Below are 25575 nucleotides of genomic sequence, written 5' to 3'. Positions count from 1 at the left end.
CCTGCCCCACTTCTCCCTTTTCTTGCTTTCTTTTTTTTATTTTATTTTATTTATTTATTTTTTTTTTTTGAGACAAAGTCTCACTCTGTCGCCCAGACTGGAGTGCAGCAGCACAATCTCGGCTCACTGCAACCTCCACCTCCTGGATTCAAGCGCTTCTTCTGCCTCAGCCTCCTGAGTAGCTAGGATCACAGGCACCCACCACCACACCTGGCTAATTGTTGCATTTTTAGTAGAGACTGGGTTTCACCATGTTGCCCAGGCTGGTCTCAAACTCCTGACCTCAGGTGATTTTCCGCACACCTCAGCCTCCCAAAGTGCTGGGATTACAGGCGTGAGCCACTGCACCCGGCCCGCTTCTCCCTTTTCACACCATATCACATTAGTATTCAAGGTAACACCCCAAATACCCTAATAATTATGAACTAAAAGGAAGATGAAAGATTTTAGGAAAAATGTCTGTTCACCCAAAGGGTTAAAATGTTGGGAAATGTGTAACCTGGTTAGCAGAGTATTAAAGTTCAGGAGAAGTTCCATGATTTTCAATAGTAACTCACAGAAAAAGCCCGGAAGACATAAATAGTTTATGCATATTATGGTTTATGGCAAAACATTTAAAATAGTTGAGGGAGTGCCATCCTACCCTATTTTCTGAAATTTTGAAGTATAGGCATATTAGTGCTGTATGCCTTGGATTCTGTGACCACTTTGTACAGCATTTGAGAACACTTGGGCTTATACAGTAAAAATGGTTATACCACATCGGTGATGATTTTTTTTAAATGGTGAAAGGGAGGAGTAACCATTTCTCTGAAACAGTGCACATACACAGAATAGTGTGAATGTGGACGTCAGGAGCAAAAAATATCATTCCAAAATTTGCCATGATTTATATACCTATAGATGCATTTATTTATTTATTTATTTTTTTATTTATTTATTTTTTTTTTTTTTTTGAGACGGAGTCTTGCTCTGCCGCCCAGGCTGGAGTGCAGTGGCCGGCTCTCAGCTCACTGCAAGCTCCGCCTCCCGGGTTCAAGCCATTCTCCTGTCTCAGCCTCCCGAGTAGCTGGGACTACAGGCGCCCGCCTCGTCGCCCGGCTAATTTTTTGTATTTTTTAGTAGAGACGGGGTTTCACCGTATTAGCCAGGATGGTCTCGATCTCCTGACCTCGTGATCCGCCCGTCTCGGCCTCCCAAAGTGCTGGGATTACAGGCATGAGCCACCGCGCCCGGCCTATAGATGCATTTAATTCTTAGCAAGTTAAATATTTGAAATACTGAATTTTCTCCATAATTTTACCACCTAACTTTAAAAAATAAAAATGCCTGCGTATCTTGGATACTCAGTAAATGTTAATTTCCTCTCCTTCCTCTCAACCTCTCAGCAAACTAGAGGTTTTTTGGGAAGGGAAAGTTGTGAACGTCAGTTGGAAGTTGATCCAAGAGAGGCATTACTTTTTGGAACATATTTGATCTTTCCAGAATAAAGATACTCTAAAGGACCAGCCAGGTTTTGTCCTCAAGCTGAGGTCGAGGTGAGGGGAAACTGAGTGGAAAGATGGTAGAAATGCTTAATTGACAGACCGGGGCATGCAGTCTCTATCCAAGAAGGGAAGGAGGGATATCATAGCGATTTTGTTTAACATCCTGTATTTTACATTATTTATTTATTTATTTTTGAGACGGAGTTTCACTCTGTCACCCAGGCTAGAGTGCAGTGGTGCAATCTCGGCTCATTGCAACCTCCACCTCCCAGGTTCAAGTGATTCTCGTGCCTCAGCCTCCCAAGTAGCTGGGATTATAGGCGCCTGCCACCATGCCCAGCAAATTTTTGTATTTTTAATAGATACAGGGTTTCACCATGTTGGCCAGGCTTATCTCGAAGTCCTGACCTCAGGTGATCCACCCGTGTTGGCCTCCCGAAGTGCTGGGATTACAGGCGTGAGCCACCGCTCCTGGCCAGTATTTTACGTTTTAAAAACTTTTTATCTTAAAAATTTCAAATATATACAAAAATAGAATAAGTCTCAACAATTACCAATTTATGGTGAATCTTGTTTTATCACTTTCTGCCATCCACTGGATTGTTTTGAAGGAAACCCAGACATTTAATTTCATCCTTACATATTCCAGTATGTACCTCTAAGTTAAGAACCATCAGAATATCTCAAGCAGGAAACTGATGATTAGGTCATTTAGGAAGGCTACTCTGAAAATGTTGTGAAGGTTGCATTGCTGGGGAAATACCCAAGAGTAAAATATACATGATATTTGTGGTTATTTATTTTTAAAAAAAGTTTATTGCGTACCTAAGATATGGTCGGTATATAGTGGACAAATTATCTTGTCTTTAAGGCCTTTACAGCCTAGTGCAGAGTTTCTCAATCTCAGTTCAATCAGTGTTTGGGCTGGAATACCCTTTGTAGTTGGGGGGCTGCCTGTGTGTTTCAGGATGTTAAGCAGCATCCCTGGTCTCTACCCACTACATGCTAGTAACAACACCCTCCCACCACCAGCCCAGTTCTAACCATTCAAAATGTCTCTAGACGTTTCCAAATGTCCCCTGGAATAAAAATCACCCACCACGTGAAACACACTGGTCTAGTGGCAGGATACAGATAAGTGAACAGGCAGTTGCAATGAATATCATAAATATTGAAAGAATCCAGAGAAAGGGTTCAGTTACTGTGACGTCAAGTTAGTCAAAACTCTATCTTAAATGGGGCCTGTACAAAGACCTCCTGAGTCTCCAGGAGGAATCTTCCTCTCCCCATTTTTCCCTTTGCCAAATGCCAATAGATGTGGGTACCAGTTGGATGCCTTGCTTCACTGTGGGCCCACTCCATCCTGTGGTGCCTAGTACCAAATTGAACACTAAAGGCCAAAAGCTGTGGTCAGTTACTCATGCATAACCCCAGAAATATCCCATTTATGAAAACCATGCCGAACAATCTGAGGAGGGGAATTTTGGTTCTAGAGGTAGACCAAAATTTGCTCAGAGTATATGAAAAGATTTAATTCAGAACGTTGGTTATAGTTTGTCCTTTCTGTAAAGAAATCTTTATTGTTACAATTCTCTTTACAGCAATAGCTAAGATTCCTTTCATACAATCTTATCCTTAAACCAAAAGTAAATATTGTTACGTCCACTCTTTTCCTCTCAGCATGCCAACTCGATGATAGGGTTCCGGTGGAGATCAAGCCATTTTAGTTATACTCGGGGGTTCTTAGGGATTCAGGAAGAGAAAAGTTCAAGGAGAGAGTCCTTTAACCTCAGTTCTGCAGCCTGTGCTTGTTACTGTTTGTACACAGAAATCACGAAGGGACTTCACCCAGGGGAAATGAACAACAACTGTTTCTGTTTAGCTCTGTGAGAAGGCCCCTATTTGGGGTGGGGGTAAAGGATTAGATCATAACAGAAATCCATTAAGAATTTTAAAACAATGCCATCCATCACACAGGCCTTACTATAAAACCTAAACTCTTACATGTGAGGTCTCCTTAGGAGAGAGTCATAATTTTTCAACTGCTTGGGGATTCTGAGTGAGAAAGTTTAACCATGGGTGGTTGATTGGATGGAATTATTCCCAGAAGTGTGTATATTTCTTACATGATGCATACTGTAGCAACCTTTAAATGCCTTTGGACTTAGTTCAGGGAATCAAATACTACTTCTTGAAAGTAGGAGAAGTTTGTGGCTAGATACCCTTCCTTCATAGAGTTCTTGGGAGTTTAAAAGGAGACAATGTAAGTGAAGGCTGAAGGCTTTGTGTCTATTGCAAAACACCATACAGATGTACAAATGTAAGGCATCATTGTTGTTATTGGTGCCAATGAGGCTGATGGGACCCAGCTCCCAGGGTAGTGCCTTCTGTAGTTAGCATAATTAGTGTGTGTTCTGCATACTGAATTAGATTTTCTTAAAAACATACAATCATTTTTATTTTCTTAGTAATTGTATTTAAGTATAACTTTTGCATATGTCCTCATTCGAGGGCCACTATGTTGCACAACTCCAGGGGGCACCATTCCGTTGTGGTGGCTCTGATTCATCCAGTAGCATTCCTTCCCCTAGAGCCAGACATTGATAACTCATGTGGCCAGAATGTTGACCCACCCATCGGAGATGGTTAATCCTGAGAATTTACAATTCTGTTTACTTTGACCCTGTCTAGCTTCTTTATTTTTGTAGACATCAATTCAGATGTTGCTTGTTTGGGTCAAATTTTCCCAAATTCTTTTTGCTTCACTGTGAATTCAGACACAAGGTGTGTGTTCCTTCTGTAGTGAATGAAAATGGAGATGAAAAGAGAGGTGCTAAGCATGTATCACTTTTAAACTCCAAAGAGTAAGGTCAAGGTCTGTAGCAGGACTCAGCACACTTTTTCTTTAAGGGACCAGATAGTGATTATTTTTTATTTGTGGCTCATGCAATCCCTGTCTCAATGACTCAACGCCGCTGTTACAGCATGAAGGCAGCCATAGACAGTATGTAAATGAGCATAGCTGTCCAGGTACAGCTTCATTTATGGAGTCAATTTGAATTTCATATAATTTTCACATGTCATGAAATAACCTTTTTTGATTTTTAAAAAATCATTTCAAAATATAAAATCCATTCTTAGCTCACGGGCCATACAAAAATAGGTGGTGGACCATAATATCCCAACTGCTGGTCTCACCCTCACTGCTGAAGATAATGAGTAACTGTGCACAAATAGTTGCTTCATCAGTGCTTCCCCAGCTAGGGACAGAGCTACGCTCACCAGTCATTTAGCCTACTAGGCAGAACTCTGGAATTCTGATTCAACTTCTGCCCTGATGCTTTCCAGCTGTGACCTTGGGCTCTAGTCACACGATATCAGAGTCTCAGGCTGCTTATTTCCAAAACAGTGATACAGAATTTTTTTCTGCCTTCCTCGTGGCACTGGTGTGAACCGCATGTGAACATCTTCATAGTCTGATTGCTGGTTTCCTCTGTGACCTCCATTTGCAAAAAATACATTCACATTTTAATCATCCTTCACCAAACATTTCTGGAAGACCTATTCTATGCCAGTCTGAGCCCTTGGGGATATACAGATGACTGGGAACCAGACCTTGCCCTCACAGAAAAAAAAAAAAAAAAAAAAAAGAGAGAGAGAGAGAGAGAGCAAGGGAAAGAGAGAGAAAAAAAAACCTAGGAGGTATTGTGGCCCAAGTGTAACAGAGGAGGGATGGAATGAGCAAGGGTGAGAGAGACTAGCTCTGCTGGGATGGAGATGGAACAGTGGGAGACTTAGCAAAGATGCCACAGAGAAAATGCCAACAAAGAAGATCTGGGGAGGAGGGTATCTCAGGATAACTTGCAAAGCATGATGACACGGAGCAGCATAGAGAATTTGGGGAGCTTAAATTACTAAGTATGGGGAGCCCACCATGGGTGAAGGACTCCATCAGGAAAGGAGGCTGGAGAGAGAGGATAGAGAAGGAAGAGAGAACTTTGTGTGCCATGTTAAAGAGTTTGGATTTTTTTTCCCTATAAAGGAAGGAGAGTTATCAAGGGATTTAGTCAGGGTTATAACATGATCAGCTCTGGGCTCTGGAATATTCACTCTGGTGACAAATGTGGAGGAGGAAATAATTGGGGGGAGGGTAGTGGTGGAGACAAGAGGGCCTCTGTGATAATCGTGATGAGCAATGAAGGGGAGTTAAACTATAGGATAATAGCATTAAGGATAGAAGAACAAAGTACTTTTACAAAATGTGTATATTAAATTAAAAGAATATTTTGAAAGCTGAGCACAGTGGCTCACGCCTATAATCCCTTGGCCTTTGGGGGTTGAGGCAGGTAGATTGCTTGATCCTAGGAGTTAGAGACCAGCCAGGGCAACGTAGTGAAATCCTGTCTTTACAAGAAATATAAAAATTAGCTGGTGTGGTGGCACAGGCTTGTAGTTCCAGCTACTTGGGAGGCTAAAGTGGAAGGATTGCCTGGGAGGCAGAGGCTGCACTGAGCTGAGGGCGCCACTGCCCTCCAGCCTGAGCAACAAAGTGAGACCCTCAAAAAATATATATATAAATGTATTTTGAAAGCAGAATAATATTATAGACTACACTGGAAAGGCATGGTATTTAAAGGTATTGAATTTTTTCGTAAGTAAATAGAAAGATATACACAGACACACACACACACACAAATTGTCAGACCCAAATTCCCTAAGTTTAGGTGTTTGCCTTCAAATTTTCTTCAAATTGGAGAGCCTATACAATTGATTGTTGACAAAGTACAATGCTTAAAATTTCTGGGTAACTCATTATAGTTTTGATATCTAAAGAGGATCATTGACAGAGCTTTCTCAAAGTATTTATTAACAAATGGATAAGTGCCCATTTCTGCTGAGACTTTGATGACCCTTTGCTTAAATTTTGGTTCTCCATAGAATACATTGTGATTTGTGTTTTTGTTTCAGAAAAACGTCCAAGCATGAAGGAACCAAATCCAATTTCTCCACGTAAGTCTTTATGCAACTATTTCGAAATAAAACCTCCTGGGCTTTCCTAAGAATGAGTTGGTTAGTGAACATTTGCCAAACTTTGTGTTTTGATAAGGAGACTTCTGCTCTCATTCTCCCTTCCCCCTTCCCCTTTCCCCTTTCCCCTTTTTGCTCCTATTTTTTCCTTTCCTCTGTCCTTTGTTTATCCCTGCCTTCTTTTTCCCTTTCCACCTTTACCACTTTAAAATATTAATTTGTTGATCCATTGGCATGTATGGCTTGAGTGGGAAGGTAGTAACTTATTTAGAGAGATAAGTTAATGACTTGCATGCTTATGTCTGTTCTGACCTGAAAGTATTCACATACAGCCATGGAAGTGGTTTGCTTTAAGTCTTATCAACAATGTTTATCTGCTCAGAGAAGTAATGCTAAGGGAACTCATTGCTATACTTTCAAGACAATCCGTAGTGCAAGGGCTGGGGGCGCCAGGAAGAGCATGTACGAATGAAAGAGAAGGCAACACTAATTGTTACAGAATGAGGACTTGGAAATTCTCTAGGCCAATTTCATTGTTTTATGCAGAAGAAAATGCTGACCCGGAAATATTCCTGCCTCATTGGCATTGAGGCAGGACTTGAACCTGGACTTCCCAGCTGTCCACCCACAGCTCTTCTAGATAATGTTGTCTCCTGAGGAGAATTTGTGAATCTGTGCTTTTTTTTCCTTTCCTAAGACTCCCAGGATTAGTCTCCATGGCTGACTCTTCACTACATGTAACAATCAGTCTGGAAAGTTCCTTTCACAAAGCGCTTCATAAACCGTTCTCTTAAGTGGATTATTATTATTACTTTTTAATTATGGAACAATATGAACTCAAAGAGAGGCACATATGGACACATATCTGTCTTTGGAAATTTAGAATAGTTTCACTAAAAACTTGTAATCATGCTCAGTTTTCGCATCTGTGGGTATGAAAAGGTAAATCATCTTCTAATATCAGTTGTAAGGACTAGATTAAATAGACTGAAGGCTTGGTTCAACCTCACCTCCAGGGAGTTCTTCCCACCTCTTCCTCCATCTAGTGGATCTTCATCCGTTTTACAAACTCAGGTGTTGACCTTCTGACTTCAGCAGGTGACCAAAGTTATCTGCATTTTTCAGAAGTTAAATGAACACACCAAAGAGCACAGGTCTAAAAGAGTGGGGACCAGAACTTGGGAGTTTGGATCCTTCCAGACTCGTTCCACCATGGCATACTTTCCCCGAGCCTTTGGAGTGCTGGGCTGCTCAAAGATCACAGGAGTGTATGGCAATCTTCAATGTAAAAAAATAGCTTTCTTTACACTGCAGTGAGTTGAAAGGCAAAGGGATTTAATTTATATAGAGATCACCGGAGTTGCTTCTGACTGGAGCAGAAAGTAGAAATAGTATGATAATAGTGGGGAGATCCTGTATTTCCCACTTAACATTCAAAACCCAGAGACCTTAGAAATTGTGTTCTACCAAAAACTCCTCTCCCTTGGAAACCAATTTTAACTTTTTATAGGTGACTCAAAGAAGGTAGTTCTCTTAAATGAAAGGAAATGTTCTATTTCTGGGGCCTGGAATTAATTTCAAATATAAAAACCTTTGCCAAATGGAGAAACAATTGGTTCTATTTATATGTTTTGCTGATCATAAAACTGACATCACTCCCCACTGGGAGGTATTTCCATTCCCCTCATAGAAAGATCACGGTTGGAAAAGTGTTAAAAAGTAGGTTGTTTTAAATGACACAATATGAAGCTGTGAAGATTAAGAGTTTAATATGAGGAGATTGGTGAAATGTTATAATCCACAGGAACAGTTTATTTTTACTTTATATTCTCCTTTCTTTCTGTTATCTTCCATACTTGTAAACGTTCACAAAAATATGTGTATAAAGTATTCTAAGGTGTATGTTTTCTGTGCACTGTGTCATTTTTGGAGGTATTCATTGAATAAGCAGCAATAAGGCAGATTTTGATCATGGAAGTTCACTTTATTTTCCAAAGCATCTTAACTGAATTTTCAAGCCACCCTCCATTCAAATAGTAGGTCCTCAGAGTGAGACAATGAGATGACAGACTTAAGATTTTACAGAGTTTGCAAATCTGATTTTTTTTTTTTTTTTTTTTTTGAGACGGAGTCTGGCTCTGTCGTCCAGGCTGGAGTGCAGTGGCCGGATCTCAGCTCACTGCAAGCTCCGCCTCCCGGGTTTACGCCATTCTCCTGCCTCAGCCTCCCGAGTAGCTGGGACTACAGGCACCCGCCACCTCGCCAGCTAGTTTTTTGTATTTTTTAGTAGAGACGGGGTTTCACCTGTGTTAGCCAGGATGGTCTCGATCTCCTGACCTCGTGATCCGCCCGTCTCGGCCTCCCAAAGTGCTGGGATTACAGGCTTGGGCCACTGCGCCCGGCCAACAAATCTGATTTTTTAGTTAGTTTGTTGATCAAAATAAATTGTGAACTGAGAATACCTTGAAAACCTGATCGTTTCATTTCTCCTTTGAAAAAAAAATTTCAAGTTACAAATACAGTGTATTTTATTGGAATCTTCATTGCATTCTCAGATTTTATTAGTGCTCAACCTTTATGACAGTGCTTGTGAAACAAATATACAATTGCAGTGTATGATGCAGACTAACCGAAAAGTTGTGTGTATCGGTTTCTCTCCTTTATAGCAATTTTCCATGGTCTGGACACCCTAACCGTGATGGGCATTGCGTTTGCAGCCTTTGTGATCGGAGCACTCCTGACAGGGGCCTTGTGGTACATCTATTCTCACACAGGTTAGTGTGACTGTTGACTATGAGTTGGTGAAGAGCTTGTGTTCCTGCCACACAATAGACACTCAGTATTTTGTTGGACGAAATAACGAATGAAAGAGGAAGTTCATTCCTACTATTTTTACATTTACATATTTGGCCTAAATTGGGTTTTGCAAAAGTATAATTTGCCATAAACAGTGGAAAGAAAAGGAATGTTTAAACTGTTTGTGCTAATTGCAATTGTGATGTTGGTAAAATTTAGCTGCTAATAAAGCTGCTTTGTTGTTAGAGTTTAAAGTTAATGCAGACAACGTACAGAAATACAAACCATTCCGTCAAAACCAAAGATTTAAGGATAGGCATATAAATTAGAGGAAGTGAAAAAGAAAGCCAAGATTTTATTACCACACCTGCCAAGGTATTGAGCACTGTCCATCAGAGTCCTTAATCAATGACTTAAACCAGATTTTCTCAACCTTTTTTTAACCCGTGCTGTATCTTCTTTGATAAAACATAAAATTGTCATGTTTTTCTTAAAGTTAAATTTTCTAAATAGATTTCCATGAACTGAAAAAATAAAAGTGATGAAACAGAGCACTTCATCTTCAAGCTGTTATCCCTCAATCTTCAAAATTCAGATGTGCCCCTCCCTACCAGTCCCAAGGTTGAAACAGAGTAGCCTGATGAGAGAACCTGTTCTGACCCCAATACAGAAAGCAGGCCAGCAAAGGGAGTCTTCAGTGCAATGGAGAAAGAACAAACAGATCGCCCTGCTATTGCTTCTTTCTTAGTTTCCTTACCACTATGGGAAGGAGTGACGTGCATTTTGAGGCACTCTAGAGAACTAGTTGGTCTTGTTCTTGTTTGTTCTTGGATCCTTTTGGTTTTACACTGTGAACCTAGGTAAACTGTGCTAGATTGATCCGTCAGAGGCAAGTGGCAGGCCCAGCTTCTCTGTTTAGAATTTCATTAATTGTCCATTAAACCAATGAATGCCATGATCTTTGGCTTCCCCTTGGGCCAAGCTGAAAGGATGGCTGATTTAAAGGGGAAGGAAGTACCGAAGGATATTTTGGAGAGTCATATCTTTACCCTCTTGATTGCTAGACAAAACCTCAAGTTGTTGAGAATAAAAGCATGACACAGTGATCCTCTGGTAGTTAAAAGTGTCAGATTCTTTTTCATCAGAATTTTCACTTTAAATACCACATCTCCTGACTGAGGTATTTTAGATTATGCCAGAAGGAGAGGAATGGACTCTCATGCCTAGCATGGGACATTCACCTAAAAGTCAACCTCTTGGCAAAAACGTAGAAGACTTTCTAATAGAGGGGCTTTGAGTCCTCAGATGTTTGTTTCTAGTCGGGATACTTTGAGTGAAGTATGTTTATGTGAAAGATTAAAAAATGACTCCTCATAATCCTAGCATTTTGGGAGGCCGGGACGGGAGGATCGCTTGAGCCCAGGAGTTCAACACCAGCCTGGGCAACATAGTGAAACCCTGTCTCTATGAAAAAACACAAAAACTAGCATGGCGTGGTAATGTGCATCTCTTGTCCCAGCTGCCTGAGGTGGGAGGATCACTTGAATCTGGGAGGTTGAGGCTGAAGTGAGCTGTGATGGCGCCACTGCACTCCAGCCTGGGCAACAGAAAGAGTTGTCTCAAAATAAATAAGACTCCAGTGTCATGATTCTGAGTATTATATAACCATCCGTGAATCAGTTTAGGAGCATTCTTCCTCATGAACAGTTTATAAACGGACCAGAAAGATAGAATTTAGCAGAGCGGCACTTTAAAGTAAGAATTTTGTCACAGGAATACTGACATGTTCAGATCTCAAGCTAACAGTTCTTTGCAACTTTTCCAACCTCCTGCCTGGCTGAGAGGTGTTAGGGCAGTTGGCAGCATATGTTGTCTGTTGGGAATGAGTTTGAAAGTACTCCAAGAAGACTGGGTCACCCACAGATGTTTACCATGTGCCTGCTCAGCCACTGACTGGCCTTGGTCACACAGCTGCACTCTCAAAGCTAATCTTTGGCCAGGAAGCCAGGTCCAGGCAGAATATAGGGCAACCAAATGACACTCACTACTGGAACACACCCCACTGAAATCCCCCCGGTAATCCAGACTGTTACCCACAGGCAAGCACACAAACCTGACAAAAAGCAAAGCTTGGTTGTATGGCATGTATTCATGCTCATTGAATTTGGAAGTCTGTTGTTACTGATCCTTTTTCCCCCAAGCCAGAGACTTCAGGAGGACCTTAAAAGTACCATTAATGTAGAAATAGGTTTGTAAGTAAATTTAAGAAAAATGAAACCAAAGACCTCCCTCCTATGATGCTTTCCAGCAAAATGAATTACACTGATTCAGAAGGTAAAAGATTTATAGACACTGTCATTTGGGCTTAAAATCCTTTCGCATGACTTATGAGACAGCTTCAAAATTACTTTTTATTAAAAACTGTAGCCTCTGGTTCATTTTATAGATTGCTCTTGAGGAATACGAGCATAACACAAGCATGAAGAAGACTCACTTCAGGACCACATGATAGTTCTTTTCTGGAACCCCTTCAGTTTTTTACCTGGGTCAGCTAGCAGCAATTTAGATTAATAAGGAAGATTATAATGCAGTGGGCAATGGGGAGAGCTACGATACAAATACTACCTCAGTCCGTTCAATTTCAACAATAATTGAAGCTGTGGAACTCACAGATAGTATATGCTGTATTTGGGGGTTCAGATAGCATCTGCCTCTGTGTGAAAAACAATCCTTAATTTGAATGACTTTCCCTTTGTTTACGCTTTCCATTCCATGTGCAGCGCAGAGCACAAAACCAAGTCACAAATTTGGATTGTGGATATCTACTTACATACCTGGAATGTGTGTTAGCCTACAAAGATGGGGTTCCCGCTTTATCATAGGACAACTCTGGGCACAATAAGAGATATTCCCTTAAGGCTGGATTAATTCTGTTTGGAAAACTCCATTCCTAAAACTTACATTCTCTCCTAAGATGCTGTAGAGAGGAGGGGTGCGTGGGGGCTGAAATGGTGCTGGAACCATAGAATCTTCATGCTCCTAGGAACCCTACCTAGTTCAGGGGTCCCTAACTTCTAGTCCATGAAGTCCCTAAAATCACATGCAAAATCATATCTGGTTTTTTCTTGAAGGGAGGAACAAATGCTTTTATTTTTATTTTCTAGTAAAACATTTTAGCTTTATTAAAGTAGTATATGCAAGTAGCTTAAAGGTTGAAATAATCCTACAAGACTTGTTATGAAAAAAATCAAACCCCTACTGCCCCACCTTCTTAACTCACTCCCCGGAGCATTATTTTTGACACTTAGCTCATCCTTTTGGACATTAATCCATACTTCTAAATACCACGAGTATATTGCTGCTTTTTGACTTTGCAGGTTTAGACCTTTTTTGTAGACCCCCTGTTATGGAAAATGTCTCCTTCCCCCGCCATCCTCTTAATAGAAATATGCTGACATTTTGGTTAGATCAGCATTTATTGTTTACATTATTATGACTACCTAAATGCTAATCACAGTTAACTCATGTATAATATCCTGTATGACTTTTAATTTTCCCTAGAATTATTATCTTTCCCCACCCTACCCCATTAGCTTAATTTTCTTTTCTTTTCTTTTCTTTTCTTTTCTTTTCTTTTTTTTTGAGATGGAGTCTTACTCTGTCACCCAGGCTGGAGTGCAGTGGCGCAATCTTGGCTCACTGCAAGCTCCGCCTCCCGGGTTCACGCCATTCTCCTGCCTCAGTCATTAGCTTAATTTTCTATATATTTATCATTATTTCTTCTGCTGACCCTGCCAGCTGTCTCAATCTCCTTTTAATACATTGAGACCGGCCGGGCGCGGTGGCTCAAGCCTGTAATCCCAGCACTTTGGGAGGCCGAGACGGGCGGATCACGAGGTCAGGAGATCGAGACCATCCTGGCTAATACAGTGAAACCCCGTCTCTACTAAAAAAAATACAAAAAACTAGCCGGGCGCGGTGGCGGGCGCCTGTAGTCCCAGCTACTCCGGAGGCTGAGGCAGGAGAATGGCGGGAACCCGGGAGGCGGAGCTTGCAGTGAGCTGAGATCCGGCCACTGCACTCCAGCCTGGGCGACAGAGCGAGACTCCGTCTCAAAAAAAATAAAAAATACATTGAGACATATGGAATGTTCTACTGATTCCTTTTCTTCAGCTCTTTCCTGGAGCCTCTGACTTGCTCCTGTCTGAACCCGTTCCCTCCATTTCTGGACGCTGCTGTCTTCCTATGATCTTCACTACCATTCTGTGCATTCCGTTCACTTCTCTTTTGAGTTGTGGATGTCCTGTGTCATATATCTCCTGCCTTTCTTGTTCCTGGTTTAAAGTGTACATAGGAGGCAAATGTTTTTCACACCTTGCATGTCTGAAAATATCCTCGTTTAACAGAAACACCTGGTAGATAGTTTGGCAGGGTATAGAATGTTAGATTATAGACACTTTTTCCTTTGGACTTTTGAAAGCCCTCCTCATTGTCTTCTAGCTCTGAGGATTGCTGTTGAGAAGTTCAGAGCTGTGCAGATTCCTGATGCCTTTTGCATATGACCTGTTTTTCTTTCTGGAAGAAATTTTACAGTGATATCTCTTGAGTTAAATGTATCTTTATACGTTGTGCTGGTCAATAATTGGGCCCTTTCAGTTTAGAAACTCCTGTCTTTCAGTACTAAGAGTTTTAAAAATGATTATTTTTTTCTCACCCCCTTTTTTCTGTTTTCTCTCATTTTAGAAATCATTTTATTTATTTGAAAGTTGAACCTCTTGTCCTTTAATTTTCCTTTCTTTCCTGTTTTCCATCTTTCTGCTTTCTTTATTTTCTGGGAGTTTTTCTCATCTTTATCTCTCAGTTATCTACTGAGTTTTTAATACTGGCTTCAAATTTTTTAATTCCAATAACTTTTTTCCTATGAATTTCTTTTCCTTTAAAAAAAGGTTCTATTCTTGTTTCATGGGTACAGTATCATCTGAGAATATTAATATAGGATTATTTAAGAATGAGGAAATGCTAAGCTGTGGGTGGTACGTATTGATTGTGAACTTCCTTCAGGTGATCTGACTGGGCCATTTTATTGATGAACCCCTGATATCTCATCATCAGATCTTTCCTCTTTAGCTCATCAGGCTTCCATAAAATATGTTTTTCTGTTTCCTGCTTGAAAGGTATAGGACTGGCTGTTGAAAGACCTTTATAATGGGCATTGATTAAAATAGACTGACATGGCAACAAATTATATTTGGCAAATAGACACCAGAAAGCAAATACCCAGACTTCCCGCCCAGGGTATAGTCCTGGCACTTTTCCCGAATGCAAATAATCAAGCGCATAGCAACTTCTGCAGGAGACAAATTTGTTACATAGTTACAGTCAGGACAGGAACCCTACTTTCTTGATTCAGAGTTTCACTGTTGCTAGATGAGGCAAGGCCATCTTGCTTTATCTCTTTTTAGGCTGAGCAAAAGAAACCCAGGTGAGCCAAAATATGTATTTATATATTTGCTGAGTCCCCCCCTTTTGAATGTGGTACTGTTGCCCTCAAGTGTGCCTGGTGTTGATCATTCCTGGAACCTTCGGTTTCCTCCTCTTAAGAGAGTAAACTTCCCCTCTTCTTCCTGGATTAGGAAGGGCAGATCTCAGCCCAGTGGAGTGAGGGAGGGAATGTAGAGAACTATTCTGCTTCTCATTTAGTTCTGCCAACCTCTCTTGCTTATAGCCATATATTCAAGAGAGTTTTCCAGAGGTGCCTGATGCCACCATTCCCTTAGTTTTTTAAGGGTTCAGTGACATAAATTGGTTGTTTCTCAGTTTTTCCCACTGTTGGCTTAGGTTTCAGCTCTCTTGAGTCTGCCAAGTCAGTTGCCACTCACCCATTTCCTCACCAGCTTCCAATATTTTATTGTTGTTATCTTTACTTTTGTTATCTTTGTTGTCATGTGTTATGCCTTTAAAAATCCATTTACTGTCATTGTGGTAAGATTTGGGAAAGGAATGCAAGTCAGTGCCTTTAAATGCACTATCTCTATGCAAAGTCGTACGCTTGCTTTTTTTGTTTGTTTGTTTTTTGTTTTAAATCAGTTTCTTAAAGGGAGTCCTTGGAAAATTACTAGTCTGCATCAACATTTCCTTTTTACATAGCGAGAAAACTGAGTCCAGAGAACTGATGTGACCAGCTCAAAGTTACACAGGCACAGCAGTCAGGACTGGAATCTTGCTTTCTTGGTTCAGAGTTCACTCTTCTCATCTCTTCCTATTGTGTTATTACAAATTCAAAGGTCATGTAGCCATAATCTTTTTCTCTTCCTTCTGCTTATCAGATAATAAACATTAATTAGCAAGTATTTTGGTTTTTCTTTTTGCCTCTGTTTAGTATCAGCTACATTTTTTTGGTTTGTTCACTCATTTATTCGTTCTTTCACTCACTTATTCAATGGATTTTTTAAGCTGTTGTTAAATGCCAACACTATTCTAGGCACTGGTAAAATAGCCATGAGCAACACAAAGTCCTTGCTGTCATGGAATCCCCATGACATTCAGAGGAAGAGAATAACCAAACAGACTGATTATAAGCAGATTGGCTCGGGCAGAAACCCAGCTACAGGCACACATGCCAACCTTTAGGAAAGCAATGACCTGAAGAACTCTGTCAGAAAAATGGAGAACTGACAAGGGAAGTCTCACTGGAGAAGGAAGAAGTGTTTCTAATCTGAAGAATTAAGTTTTCTATTAACCTCTCATGGAAACTGAGGGGAGGGTGAGAAGAAGGGGGAAGGGTATGAATGGCCAGATGCTCTGGGAGGTGCTTTGTTTTTTGAGAGAAAAAGACATGCCAATAGACACCAGGAAAGCGGAAGGCATTCATCTTAACCTCTGTGTTTAATGGTTTTATAAAATAATGATATGAGCATTTGAGTGAAAAGAGAGTGGAGCCTGCCTTCTTTATAGTCACATTGGGATTTCCATCTGTTCCAGCTGCATCTGTCTGATCCGTAGGGCTTGGTCTCTTGCCTCCTACCTTATCACACCTTAGCCTGTCTTCTTGCTATTTCTCTTTTCATCGGGCTGTGCTTGGGAACCTGGAGAAACCGCAGGCCTCGGAACACACTGGCACCTCTAGAGCTGCTCCTAATGAAAACCTCTTACCTGACTCGGGTGGACTTTTGGGTATGCGCTTGACTTTTGCTTTAAGAACACATGGTGTGTTCCATGGAGGGCTGTTGAAAACTGCCCGATGAGTTGGGACGGGCACACCTAATTCAAAACCTCAGCATTTTATTATGCTCTGTGAAACAGTGATCCTTACACTCTTAGATTTTTTTTTTCTGCTGACACATCAGAGCAGCCTTAAAGTTGAAAAAGCTTTTATTGCCCATTTCTTGTTGTAAGTACGCTCACCCCAATAACCCTGTGAAGTAGCGATGATCTCTTTGTTGACTAAAGGGAAACACAACTAATGCACCTGCTGAGGTAGCAAGTCTAGCCATTGAACAAACCACAGCTTCAAGTCCAGTTTCTGACTCGGGGTTGCAGTGATAGCTGTGGGAGGCAGCCTTCCTCCTCCACCTGGCTTTTCTTCTTCTTCTTAGTTATTGTCAGACTTTGCATCCTATTCAGGGGCCACAGAGGCAAGGAAGATACCACAGAAAACCAAAGTCCGTATACAAACAGGTTGGCCACATGGCAGGAATATAGAAAGAAAGTAGTAGGCAGGACATTGTGAAAAACTTTAATTCTTAATATAGTCTTTTCCCCGTGACTTCTAACAACATCTAACTCACCCCTCCTGGAGAATTTTGCTGCAAAAGAAGAGTCTTTCGCTTGGAGACTGGGGAGGAATGAAATTTGAAAATGATAAAAAGTGATTGAAGAATTCTCTTAAATTAAAGGTAGTATCATTCACTCTGCTTAAAGAGTGAGCTTGGGAATTAATTACAGTTAGGACATCAAGAAACTGAGACATTAATTAATACAAAATTGCATGCAACACATAGACCTAGAAGAAAATATCTTTGTTTTCTTTCTAGCATCAAGGAATATTAAATCTAAAGTACCCCCAGGTATATGGTTTTCCATCCTATGCTTAAATATCTCCTGAGAAGGAGATTCCATAAATTCCCTCTATAACTAACCAATCCTCATAATCAGCAAGTTCTTTTCTGACCTAAATCCCTATCCTGCCATTTAAACTCATGTCCTCATGTTCTGCCCTCCAGGGAGATAAAGAACAGCTGTCTGCTCCTTTTTGTAATAATCCTCATGGACAGTATTTGCAATAGTCTCTTTTGGCCTAAATACCAAGCTTCCCCTCATCTTTCTCTTGAACTCTTCTGTTGTCTCCCCCCAGAGTCCTCCAGTGCTGTTCACATCTTTCCTGAATAGTTTCTTCCCCAGGATCTGCCATGGTGAAAGACTTAGAAATAAGAATACAGTTGTAATATAGATGCCAAAGAGGTAGCAGGAAGTCAGATCTGGACAACTCCATGCCATGCTAAAGAAATAAAACATTCTCCATTAAGAAATTTTTTTTTTTTTTGGTGCGGTTTTTTTTTTTTTTTTTTTTTTTTTTTGCTTTTATTTTTCTATTTTTCTGTTTTTCTTTTTTTCCCCCTGTAGAGACAGGGTCTCTCTATGTTGCCCAGGTTGGAGTGCAGAGGCTCTTCACAGGCGAGATCATAGCTCACTGCAGTCTCTAACTCCTGGCCTCAGGAGATCCTCCCCCTTCAGCCTCCTGAGTAGCTGGCACTGTAAGTGACCGCACCTGGCTTTTTCTATTTCTTAAGGCATCTCTGGCAGTATCTAGGCCCAGCCATAGCTAACTGTGAGATGGGTGGAATGAATACTTAGTGTCCTTATCCTCAGTGTACCCTCCTCCTCGAGAGTATGTCAGATACCAAATTCCTCTCTCCCCTACTCTCCCTCCTCTCAAATCTCTGTTCCCTCAATGTGGTTTGAGATTTTAGGAGGAAAGCATGAAGACTGAATACATTTCCTCTGCTGACCAAGTTTGATATTTATTTACGAGCAAGGCGCCCTCTTTGATTTTCTTAGATGTGTTAGTTGGGCCTAGTCTGCTTAGCCACGAGGTCCTCCCTGCCCATTTCCTTTAGGAGCAGCCTGGTTATATTCGTCACCCAAGGGATGTTTTAGAGAAAGTTAGTGCTCCACAAAATCAGAGACCACTGCAGTGGAGAGCAGACAGCCAAAAGACCCATCTCAGAAAACCCAGGGGTCTCTGTTGGCCCATTAAGTGGAAGCACCTGCACATTCAACTTTTTTCCTCATGGTAAATTTTTCTGTAGCATCACTTCCATTTGACAGTGAAAAAACTTTTTCTGAATTCTGTCAAAAGGTAAGAGGTTTTTTTGTTTTGTTTTGTTTTTTTGAGATGGAGTCTCACCCTGTCACCAGGCTGGAGTGCAGTGGCGTGATCTTGGCTCACTGTAAGCTCCGCCTCCTGGGTTCACGCCATTTTCCTGCCTCAGCCTCCCAAGTAGCTGGGACTACAGGTGCCCACCACCACGCCCAGCGAAGTTTTTTGTATTTTTAGTGGAGACGGGGTTTCACCGTGGTCTCGATCTCCTGACCTCATGATCCGCCTGCCTCGGCCTCCCAAAGTGCTGGGATTACAGGCGTGAGCCACCGCACCCAGCTGGTAAGAGTTATTTTTAAAACATGGTTATATTGAGAAACCTTGCATCTTACATGTGAAAATAGCCACAGAAGTGGAAAGGATGGTCTGAAGAGGGGACTTTCGATATTTCCCAGCAGATTCTCAGACAGAGATTCACCTTGGGCCATTACTGGGTCAAAGTCAATATACTATCAGGTTAACTTGACTCATCCAGCTGGTGAGATGTATCCTGCAGTCTCGAGTGCAGAGGCTTGTTTGTTTTGTTTGGGGTTTTGTTCTGAAGTGTTTTGCATCACCAGAACAAGAGTTTCCAAAACTCGGGAAATTTAATAGGCACTGATGAAAATAAACTGACATGGCAACAAATTATATTTGGCAAATAGACATCGGAAAGCAGATATTCAGGCTTCCTGGGCAGGGCATAGTCCTGGCCCTTTTCCTGAATGTGAATGATCAAGCACAGGGCAACTCCTGGAGGAGCAAACTTGCTCCCTGTTGCTAGATGAAGCAAGGCCTTCTTACTTTTTTACCTGTTATTGGGCTGAGCAAAGCCCAGGTGAGCCAAAAAAGAAAAAGATGGAGTTGCCTCCTGCTTTTCAGATGTATCCTTATTTAAATAGGAAAATGTAAGTTTAAAACGTGGTTCGTGCATAGCCACATTAGTCCTTCTAATTGATTATGTGAGGATCCAGCCGGGTATGGACCAACATGTGGTTTGTAAGGGAGTCGAATTCGTAAAGCATATCTAGAGTTGTTTGGGTCTCTGGAGGTTTTTTGTTTTTGTTTTGACATCAGGATAGTTAAGAGATTTGATTCCCTTCTAGAAATAAAGCTTCTACTCTGGGGAAAGTGAATTTTTGGCAGAAAGTTATTGCCATGGGGGCAGATTTCCCCACTCTTAGTTATACACACACATGAAGAGTAGAGGGCAGTGCTGGGGAGCGTCCAAAACATAGGTTTCCAAAAAAGTCAAAAGCAGTGTTTCAGCTGGGCATGGTGGCTCACGCCCCGTAATCCCAGCACTTTGGAAGGCCGAGGTGGGCAGATCATGAGGTCAGGAGGTCGATACCATCCTGGCTAACACGGTGAAATCCTGTCTCTACTAAAAATACAAAAAATTAGCCAGGCATGGTGGCACGTGCCTGTAGTCCCAGCTACTCGGGAGGCTGAGACAGGAGAATTGCTTGAACCTGGGAGGTAGAGGTTACAGTGAGCCAAGATCACGCCACTGCATTCCAGCCTGGGGGACAGAGCGAGACTCCGTCTCAAAAAAAAAGCAGTGTAAAGCAGTGTTTCTCCGCTTCTCAGGAATATTGACCCCAGTCCCCTATCCATCCCGCCAATCCCAGAAGATAATTAGAGGAAGTACAACAAGGGCCAAACTTACAACAAGCACATAAATACTTTGAGGTTGATGCAAAAGTGTGTATAACTGTGTGGTTCATGAAAGGGGTGACAGGAAAAGCTGTAACCAGACCCAGGGACATGAGCCAGTTCTACATTTTGCAGAACTGCTTTTTTCACAGAGGCTTTTGAGGGGCCCCAGAAAGAGAATGGAAGTAATGGGGCCAAGTTCCTGCACTGGAGGGCAGGGCCTTTCCTTGAGTGTTTTGTTTTAATGAAGCAGCTGGGAGGGTTGCTTATCTCCGGCTGATAGATGTGTATTTCAGCATGACAGGAAAGAGGAGGCTCATTCATAAACAGGCCTGGCCCTCTGGGGTTTCCCATATTGAAGGAGGGGATGCTGCTTACAAGAAGTTTATGAAGTTTATGCTCTGACTTTTCAAAGTAAATGCAGTGTTTTTTATTGGAGAGCCCTGATCACTTTTCCCTACCTAGAGCCTATTTTTGAGGGTTGCACTGAGGCCAGTTTTGCCAAAGAGAAGACTAACTCTAGGGCCTTTTGCACTGTTAAATGCAAACCATGTGTGTGCCTTGAGGTTTCCTTCCTCTCCAAAGCACTGCACATTTGGCACGATGAATGGCTTTAACTCAAATGCAGTGGGGTGTGTAATGAAAAGTGGGATGCTTAAAGTGTTAGGAGATACTCACACTGCACCCCACAGGGAACCTCAGTGGGGAAGAGAGGCCATTCGCTGGCAACTGCAGTCCCCGTTTGCAAACAGCTAAACCCCTTCCCCAAAAGGTTTTTCCAGTAACAGCTATCTCCCACCCCAATTTCTCAGGTAATTTATCTGTTTGGCACACAAGGCTCTCTCTACTGTAGCTAGGACAAAGTCTATATTTCACTCCTGTTTTTAGCAAGTGCATTCAGAACAAGGCTCCCAAACTTCTAAGGTTCTCTTAACTACAATTTAAAGGTCACACCCTCCAAATCCTACAATATCTTAATGACAGAAGACGGACGGTGTTTCCTGAGTACAGGTGCTGGTCAATTGCCAGTTCACACAGACCAAGTGGTGGTGTTTTCATCAAAGGTTGTAGACCCTGAGATTCAGGGACTTTGTCATCAGCTGTCAGAGGTCTTAGCCACTAGAGCTGCCTGGCAGTCAGCTGTCTTCTTTTTCCTATTCATGATGTTTTAAAACTAAAACAACAAATAGCGAAGCCTTGTTTTAGAAGGTATTCCGGCCACCTAGCACCTAGCCTAGTTGCTTCTGTCCCTGATTGAGAAAAACATCGGTTAAAATGGCAAATGCGGAATAAATGATCTTTTCAGGAATGCACATACATAATATGCGTCTTTCTCTGACTTTGCCTTTTCTTTATTAACTGCAGGGGAGACCGCAGGAAGGCAGCAAGTCCCCACCTCCCCGCCAGCCTCGGAAAACAGCAGTGCTGCCCACAGCATCGGCAGCACGCAGAGCACGCCTTGCTCCAGCAGCAGCACGGCCTAGCCCAACCCAGCCCAGCCCAGCCCAGCTCAGCTACTGCCAAGGGCAGGACCAATGACTGAGCCTCATGTCCAGGCTCAGAAGGCTGGATTTTGGTTCCCTTGTAAAGACAGAATGAATTTCAGTATAAAGATCACCCATTGTATTCACCCCACACCCAGGGCTAATATAAACATTACCCTGGGCTTCTGTACCACACTAGAATTCATGTGAGAAAGCTAAAATGGTGGTCTTCTCCACCAGCCCCTCACAGGCTTGGGGGTTTTCAATGTGAAACACATGCCAGTTTTTAAAATGCTGCTTTGTCCAGGTGAGAACATATAATTTGGGGCCCTGAGTTTTACCCAGACTCAAGGAGTTGGTAAATGGTTAATAGCCAGATAGTAGAACCAGTGAGGAGATGCGGCCAAAGATTCTTTATATCTGAACCAAGATGTAAAACAAGAAATGCTTTGAGGCTTTCTAAGCGTTCCTCCTGTCTAATTCGCACCTTCGTCTGGATGCACGCTTCTGACTTTGCTGCCACACCCTGTGGGGTCTGATGTGTCCCTTGATGGATGCTGCCCTCAGGGACTGCACCCTGACAAGTGTCAAGGCAACATTCCTTTCTTATGCCCTGGGCCAAAACCAATGCTGGTGACCTTATCTGCTTCCTGTTTCTTCCCGTACTTGCATATACCACTGCAAAATGTCTTGGTGCAAATGTTGTATTTCTTACAGGCCTACAGAAATTGAAAATGACCAAAATCAGGAACCACAGATTTGTGCCCATTCCTAATATTTTGTTCTGACAAATTAATGTGTAAATTGAGGTGAAATTCAGTTATAAAATCAAGGAGAAATTTGCACAGTGATATATTTCTATGTGTATGCAAGTAGATATAATATGTCATCTGGCACATTCATTTTCTCAGCTGGAGAAAATTTGAAGATGTCCTTATGCTTTTAGAGTTGCAACTTATTCTTAAGTATATTTGGTAGGGTGAGTGTTTCCACTCAAAACATATCAACTTAAAAAAAAAATAGGCCCTTTTATAAAAACCAAACTCTAGCGAGATGCAAATGTATAGCAAATCCTGGTGGTCTCCAGTTGGTTATCTGAATAGTGTCGCCAATTCCACCAAGATGGTGCTGAGATTGGAAAAGGGCACTTATTTGGATTGCCTTACTTCTCTTGCCTTAAATATATCCCAAACTCAAAAAGGGCTTGAGGGGAGTTTCATTAAATGGAATAATAAGATGCCACTTTGCAGCTAAAATAAGCTCAGTGATACCTCTATGTTAAAAAAAAAAAAAAAGAGAGAGAGAGAGAGAATGCCAGAGGGAAATTATCATGCTAAATTATTTTACTGCTGAAGATAGCTTCATTGCAAATTATTCTTTTTCCAGAATTCCCCCAAATAACTTAGAATTCCATAAGTAGAACAAGTTAGATTCTGCCCCCAAAATATTCATAAGCAAATCCCACTGCCCTTAAAATAAGGAAGTTATGCCTGGTTGTCTGTGAATGGAACCTCAGTAGGAAATGTTGATGAAGCTTAAAACCTTAGGGCAATGTCTACATGGGAAACAAGTATGTGGAAATTGACAATCATTTTTACCAAATCGTTGAGTAATAATCTGACTAACCTGATAGATACAGACATTCAATAAGGAAAATTTTAACCAAAACAGATTACTTTAGGGCTGAGATTTCCAGGCTATCTACATTGATCTACTGAAAAGTTTCCAGATTTCCATATACAAAGGAAGAAGACATGAGTTTAGAGAATTTTTTTCCTTTAATTTTTTTTTTTTAACAGAAGGGTATCAGAGTGGAGGACCTAGATTACGCTACCTGTGTTTGCAAATAATGCGCTTTGCCTAACCTTCAGTGGAATGTATTGTTTTAGCATATTCTATGTATAAAAAAAGTTTAAAGATGTCTTCAAAGAAGACTAGAGTCTTTAAGTCACTTATAGCTATATTTTACTACAAAATCTGTGTATAAAGATATATTTAAGTGTTTTAGATAAATTTAAGTTACTCCATATGAAATGTTTAATTTCAGCTACTGTGAATTCTTTTGATCAGTCCTTTGCTTTTTTAAAAAACCCTTTCCATCTTGTTAAAAAGAAAATTAGCTATCAGGAGATATTAAAACATCGATGTCTTAGAAGGGCAGAGTTAAAACCTTCTGTAATATATTTAAATATATATTTTTAAGAGAGATGCTACATTGCCAATGATTTTATAAATAATTTAAAATTAATTTACAAATTTATAGATGCAAACCAAAAGATTTTTTTAAAAGAGAGAGAGAGGGAAAAAAATCACCTTTTATTTGTTTGGGTCTCATTTTCAGAAGTATTCTTCAGATCAAGAAATCTGTGTCAATAAAACCTAATCTCATATTGGAGAGTGAATGTTGTTAAGTATTTCTGAAATGTTTCTAAAAAATGAACATTAAAAAAATAAGGTATTTTCTCCCTAGCTTCTCATTACAGTATTTCTAATTGCTTCACACTTTACAGTTTTAATACAAAGTACAAGCTCTACTTTTATAACATGTTCTACAAGTTTCTTTAAAAGTATTGTTGTATTTCAGCTGAACTCTTCTATCTGCAATCTTTTGTTATTTCTGCAGGCTACACCCTTAATCTGCAGAGGCCATTTTGTTTTGTTTGTTTGATGCTGAAGCTGTTGTTGAAATGCCCTAAACTCCAAGGCAGATTGTCTGCATAATACGCTATAGCTTTTCACCATGTGGTGTTTACCAGCTGTTAAACTCTGTATTTTAAAAAGCCAGAGATTTCTTCTGTCTAAACTGTTTCTATAGCATTTTCTAAACAAAAAAAAAAAATGGTTTTTTCCTTATCTTGGAATAAGATTGTAAATCCATTTCTTGCGTGTGTTCTTAGTGGGCATGATTGTGTGTGGGGGGGTGCTCACACGCGTGCCAGTCTTTTTGTACTGTAACTACCTCATGGTTCGAATGATTGTACTGCTGGTTGTGTTAACAGAGCACATTTTGTTGGGTGAATCCTATGTGATTTTTTTCATGTTTGTTTTATCTGGGGTTGTTCATGAAACTGACAGATGTTTTTCTGAAAAGGACTATTATCAGTTTCCAAATACAATACTTCTCTCTTCTGGTTTTTCCTGAATGAGCCTGATTATGTTGCTGGTTTTCATCATCTATGAGGGTAAAAAGAGTACCCTTAAAATCCCTGTGGCCAGTTTGAACACCCCTATTGTATTCTTTTCTCTGTTCAGTGTGTCAGCTATTTTGTGAAGATGCTTAGATGTATAGTTTTGATAACCACAGTTTTAAGTCTTTTATCTGTGCATAATAAAAAGATATATATCAATTATTAATATGTGTCTTGTCTTGTCATCATTAAATTCTACCCTCAGGCTGATGTAACTTTTTTCACTGTGACTTTCTCCTGAATGTATCGTCTGCTCCAACTGTGTTGATGAGGAAGAGGGAGGAGAAAGGCTAAGAGGTGCAGAGCAGCGGGAAGGGCGTACGGACTATAAGAAGAGTGCAGCAGGAGCTGTCGCTCTTCTCAGAGCTCTTCTCAGAGAAACGTGGCAGGGGACTTGGAAGTGGGTGTCTAGCCCTGCAAACCATTCCTGGGCCTTTGTCAGTCTCCCAGAGTCAAAGAAAGAAAAATAATACGTGTTTAAGGTCTACTATTTTTAGCCCCTTCAAATACCCCAGTGCTGCTTCCAGCATTCCATATCTCCAGATGGTACCACCGTCTTCCAGTTGTCCAAGCCAGAA

The 25575-nt window shown here is 41.0% G+C and overlaps 1 protein-coding gene across 3 annotated transcripts in view; it reads left to right on the top strand.

Annotated features, from left to right (window-relative positions):
* TGFBR3 (transforming growth factor beta receptor 3) overlaps window positions 1-25163 on the top strand; it is a 215599-nt gene extending 190436 nt beyond the window's left edge. For all 3 annotated transcript variants that reach the window (XM_030935974.1, XM_030935972.1, XM_030935973.1), the window contains exons 15-17: window positions 6456-6497; window positions 9182-9289; window positions 21691-25163. In XM_030935974.1, the coding sequence (XP_030791834.1) occupies window positions 6456-6497; window positions 9182-9289; window positions 21691-21809 (269 nt within the window). In that variant the 3' untranslated portion in view covers window positions 21810-25163. The remainder of the gene's footprint in view (window positions 1-6455; window positions 6498-9181; window positions 9290-21690) is intronic.
* The last annotated feature ends 412 nt before the right edge of the window (window positions 25164-25575 follow it).

Source organism: Rhinopithecus roxellana, chromosome 8, assembly GCF_007565055.1.
Source record: "Rhinopithecus roxellana isolate Shanxi Qingling chromosome 8, ASM756505v1, whole genome shotgun sequence".
Lineage (NCBI taxonomy): Eukaryota > Metazoa > Chordata > Mammalia > Primates > Cercopithecidae > Rhinopithecus > Rhinopithecus roxellana.
The sequence above is the reverse complement of the archived record's forward strand: the minus strand, read 5'-3'. Positions and strand labels throughout refer to the sequence as shown.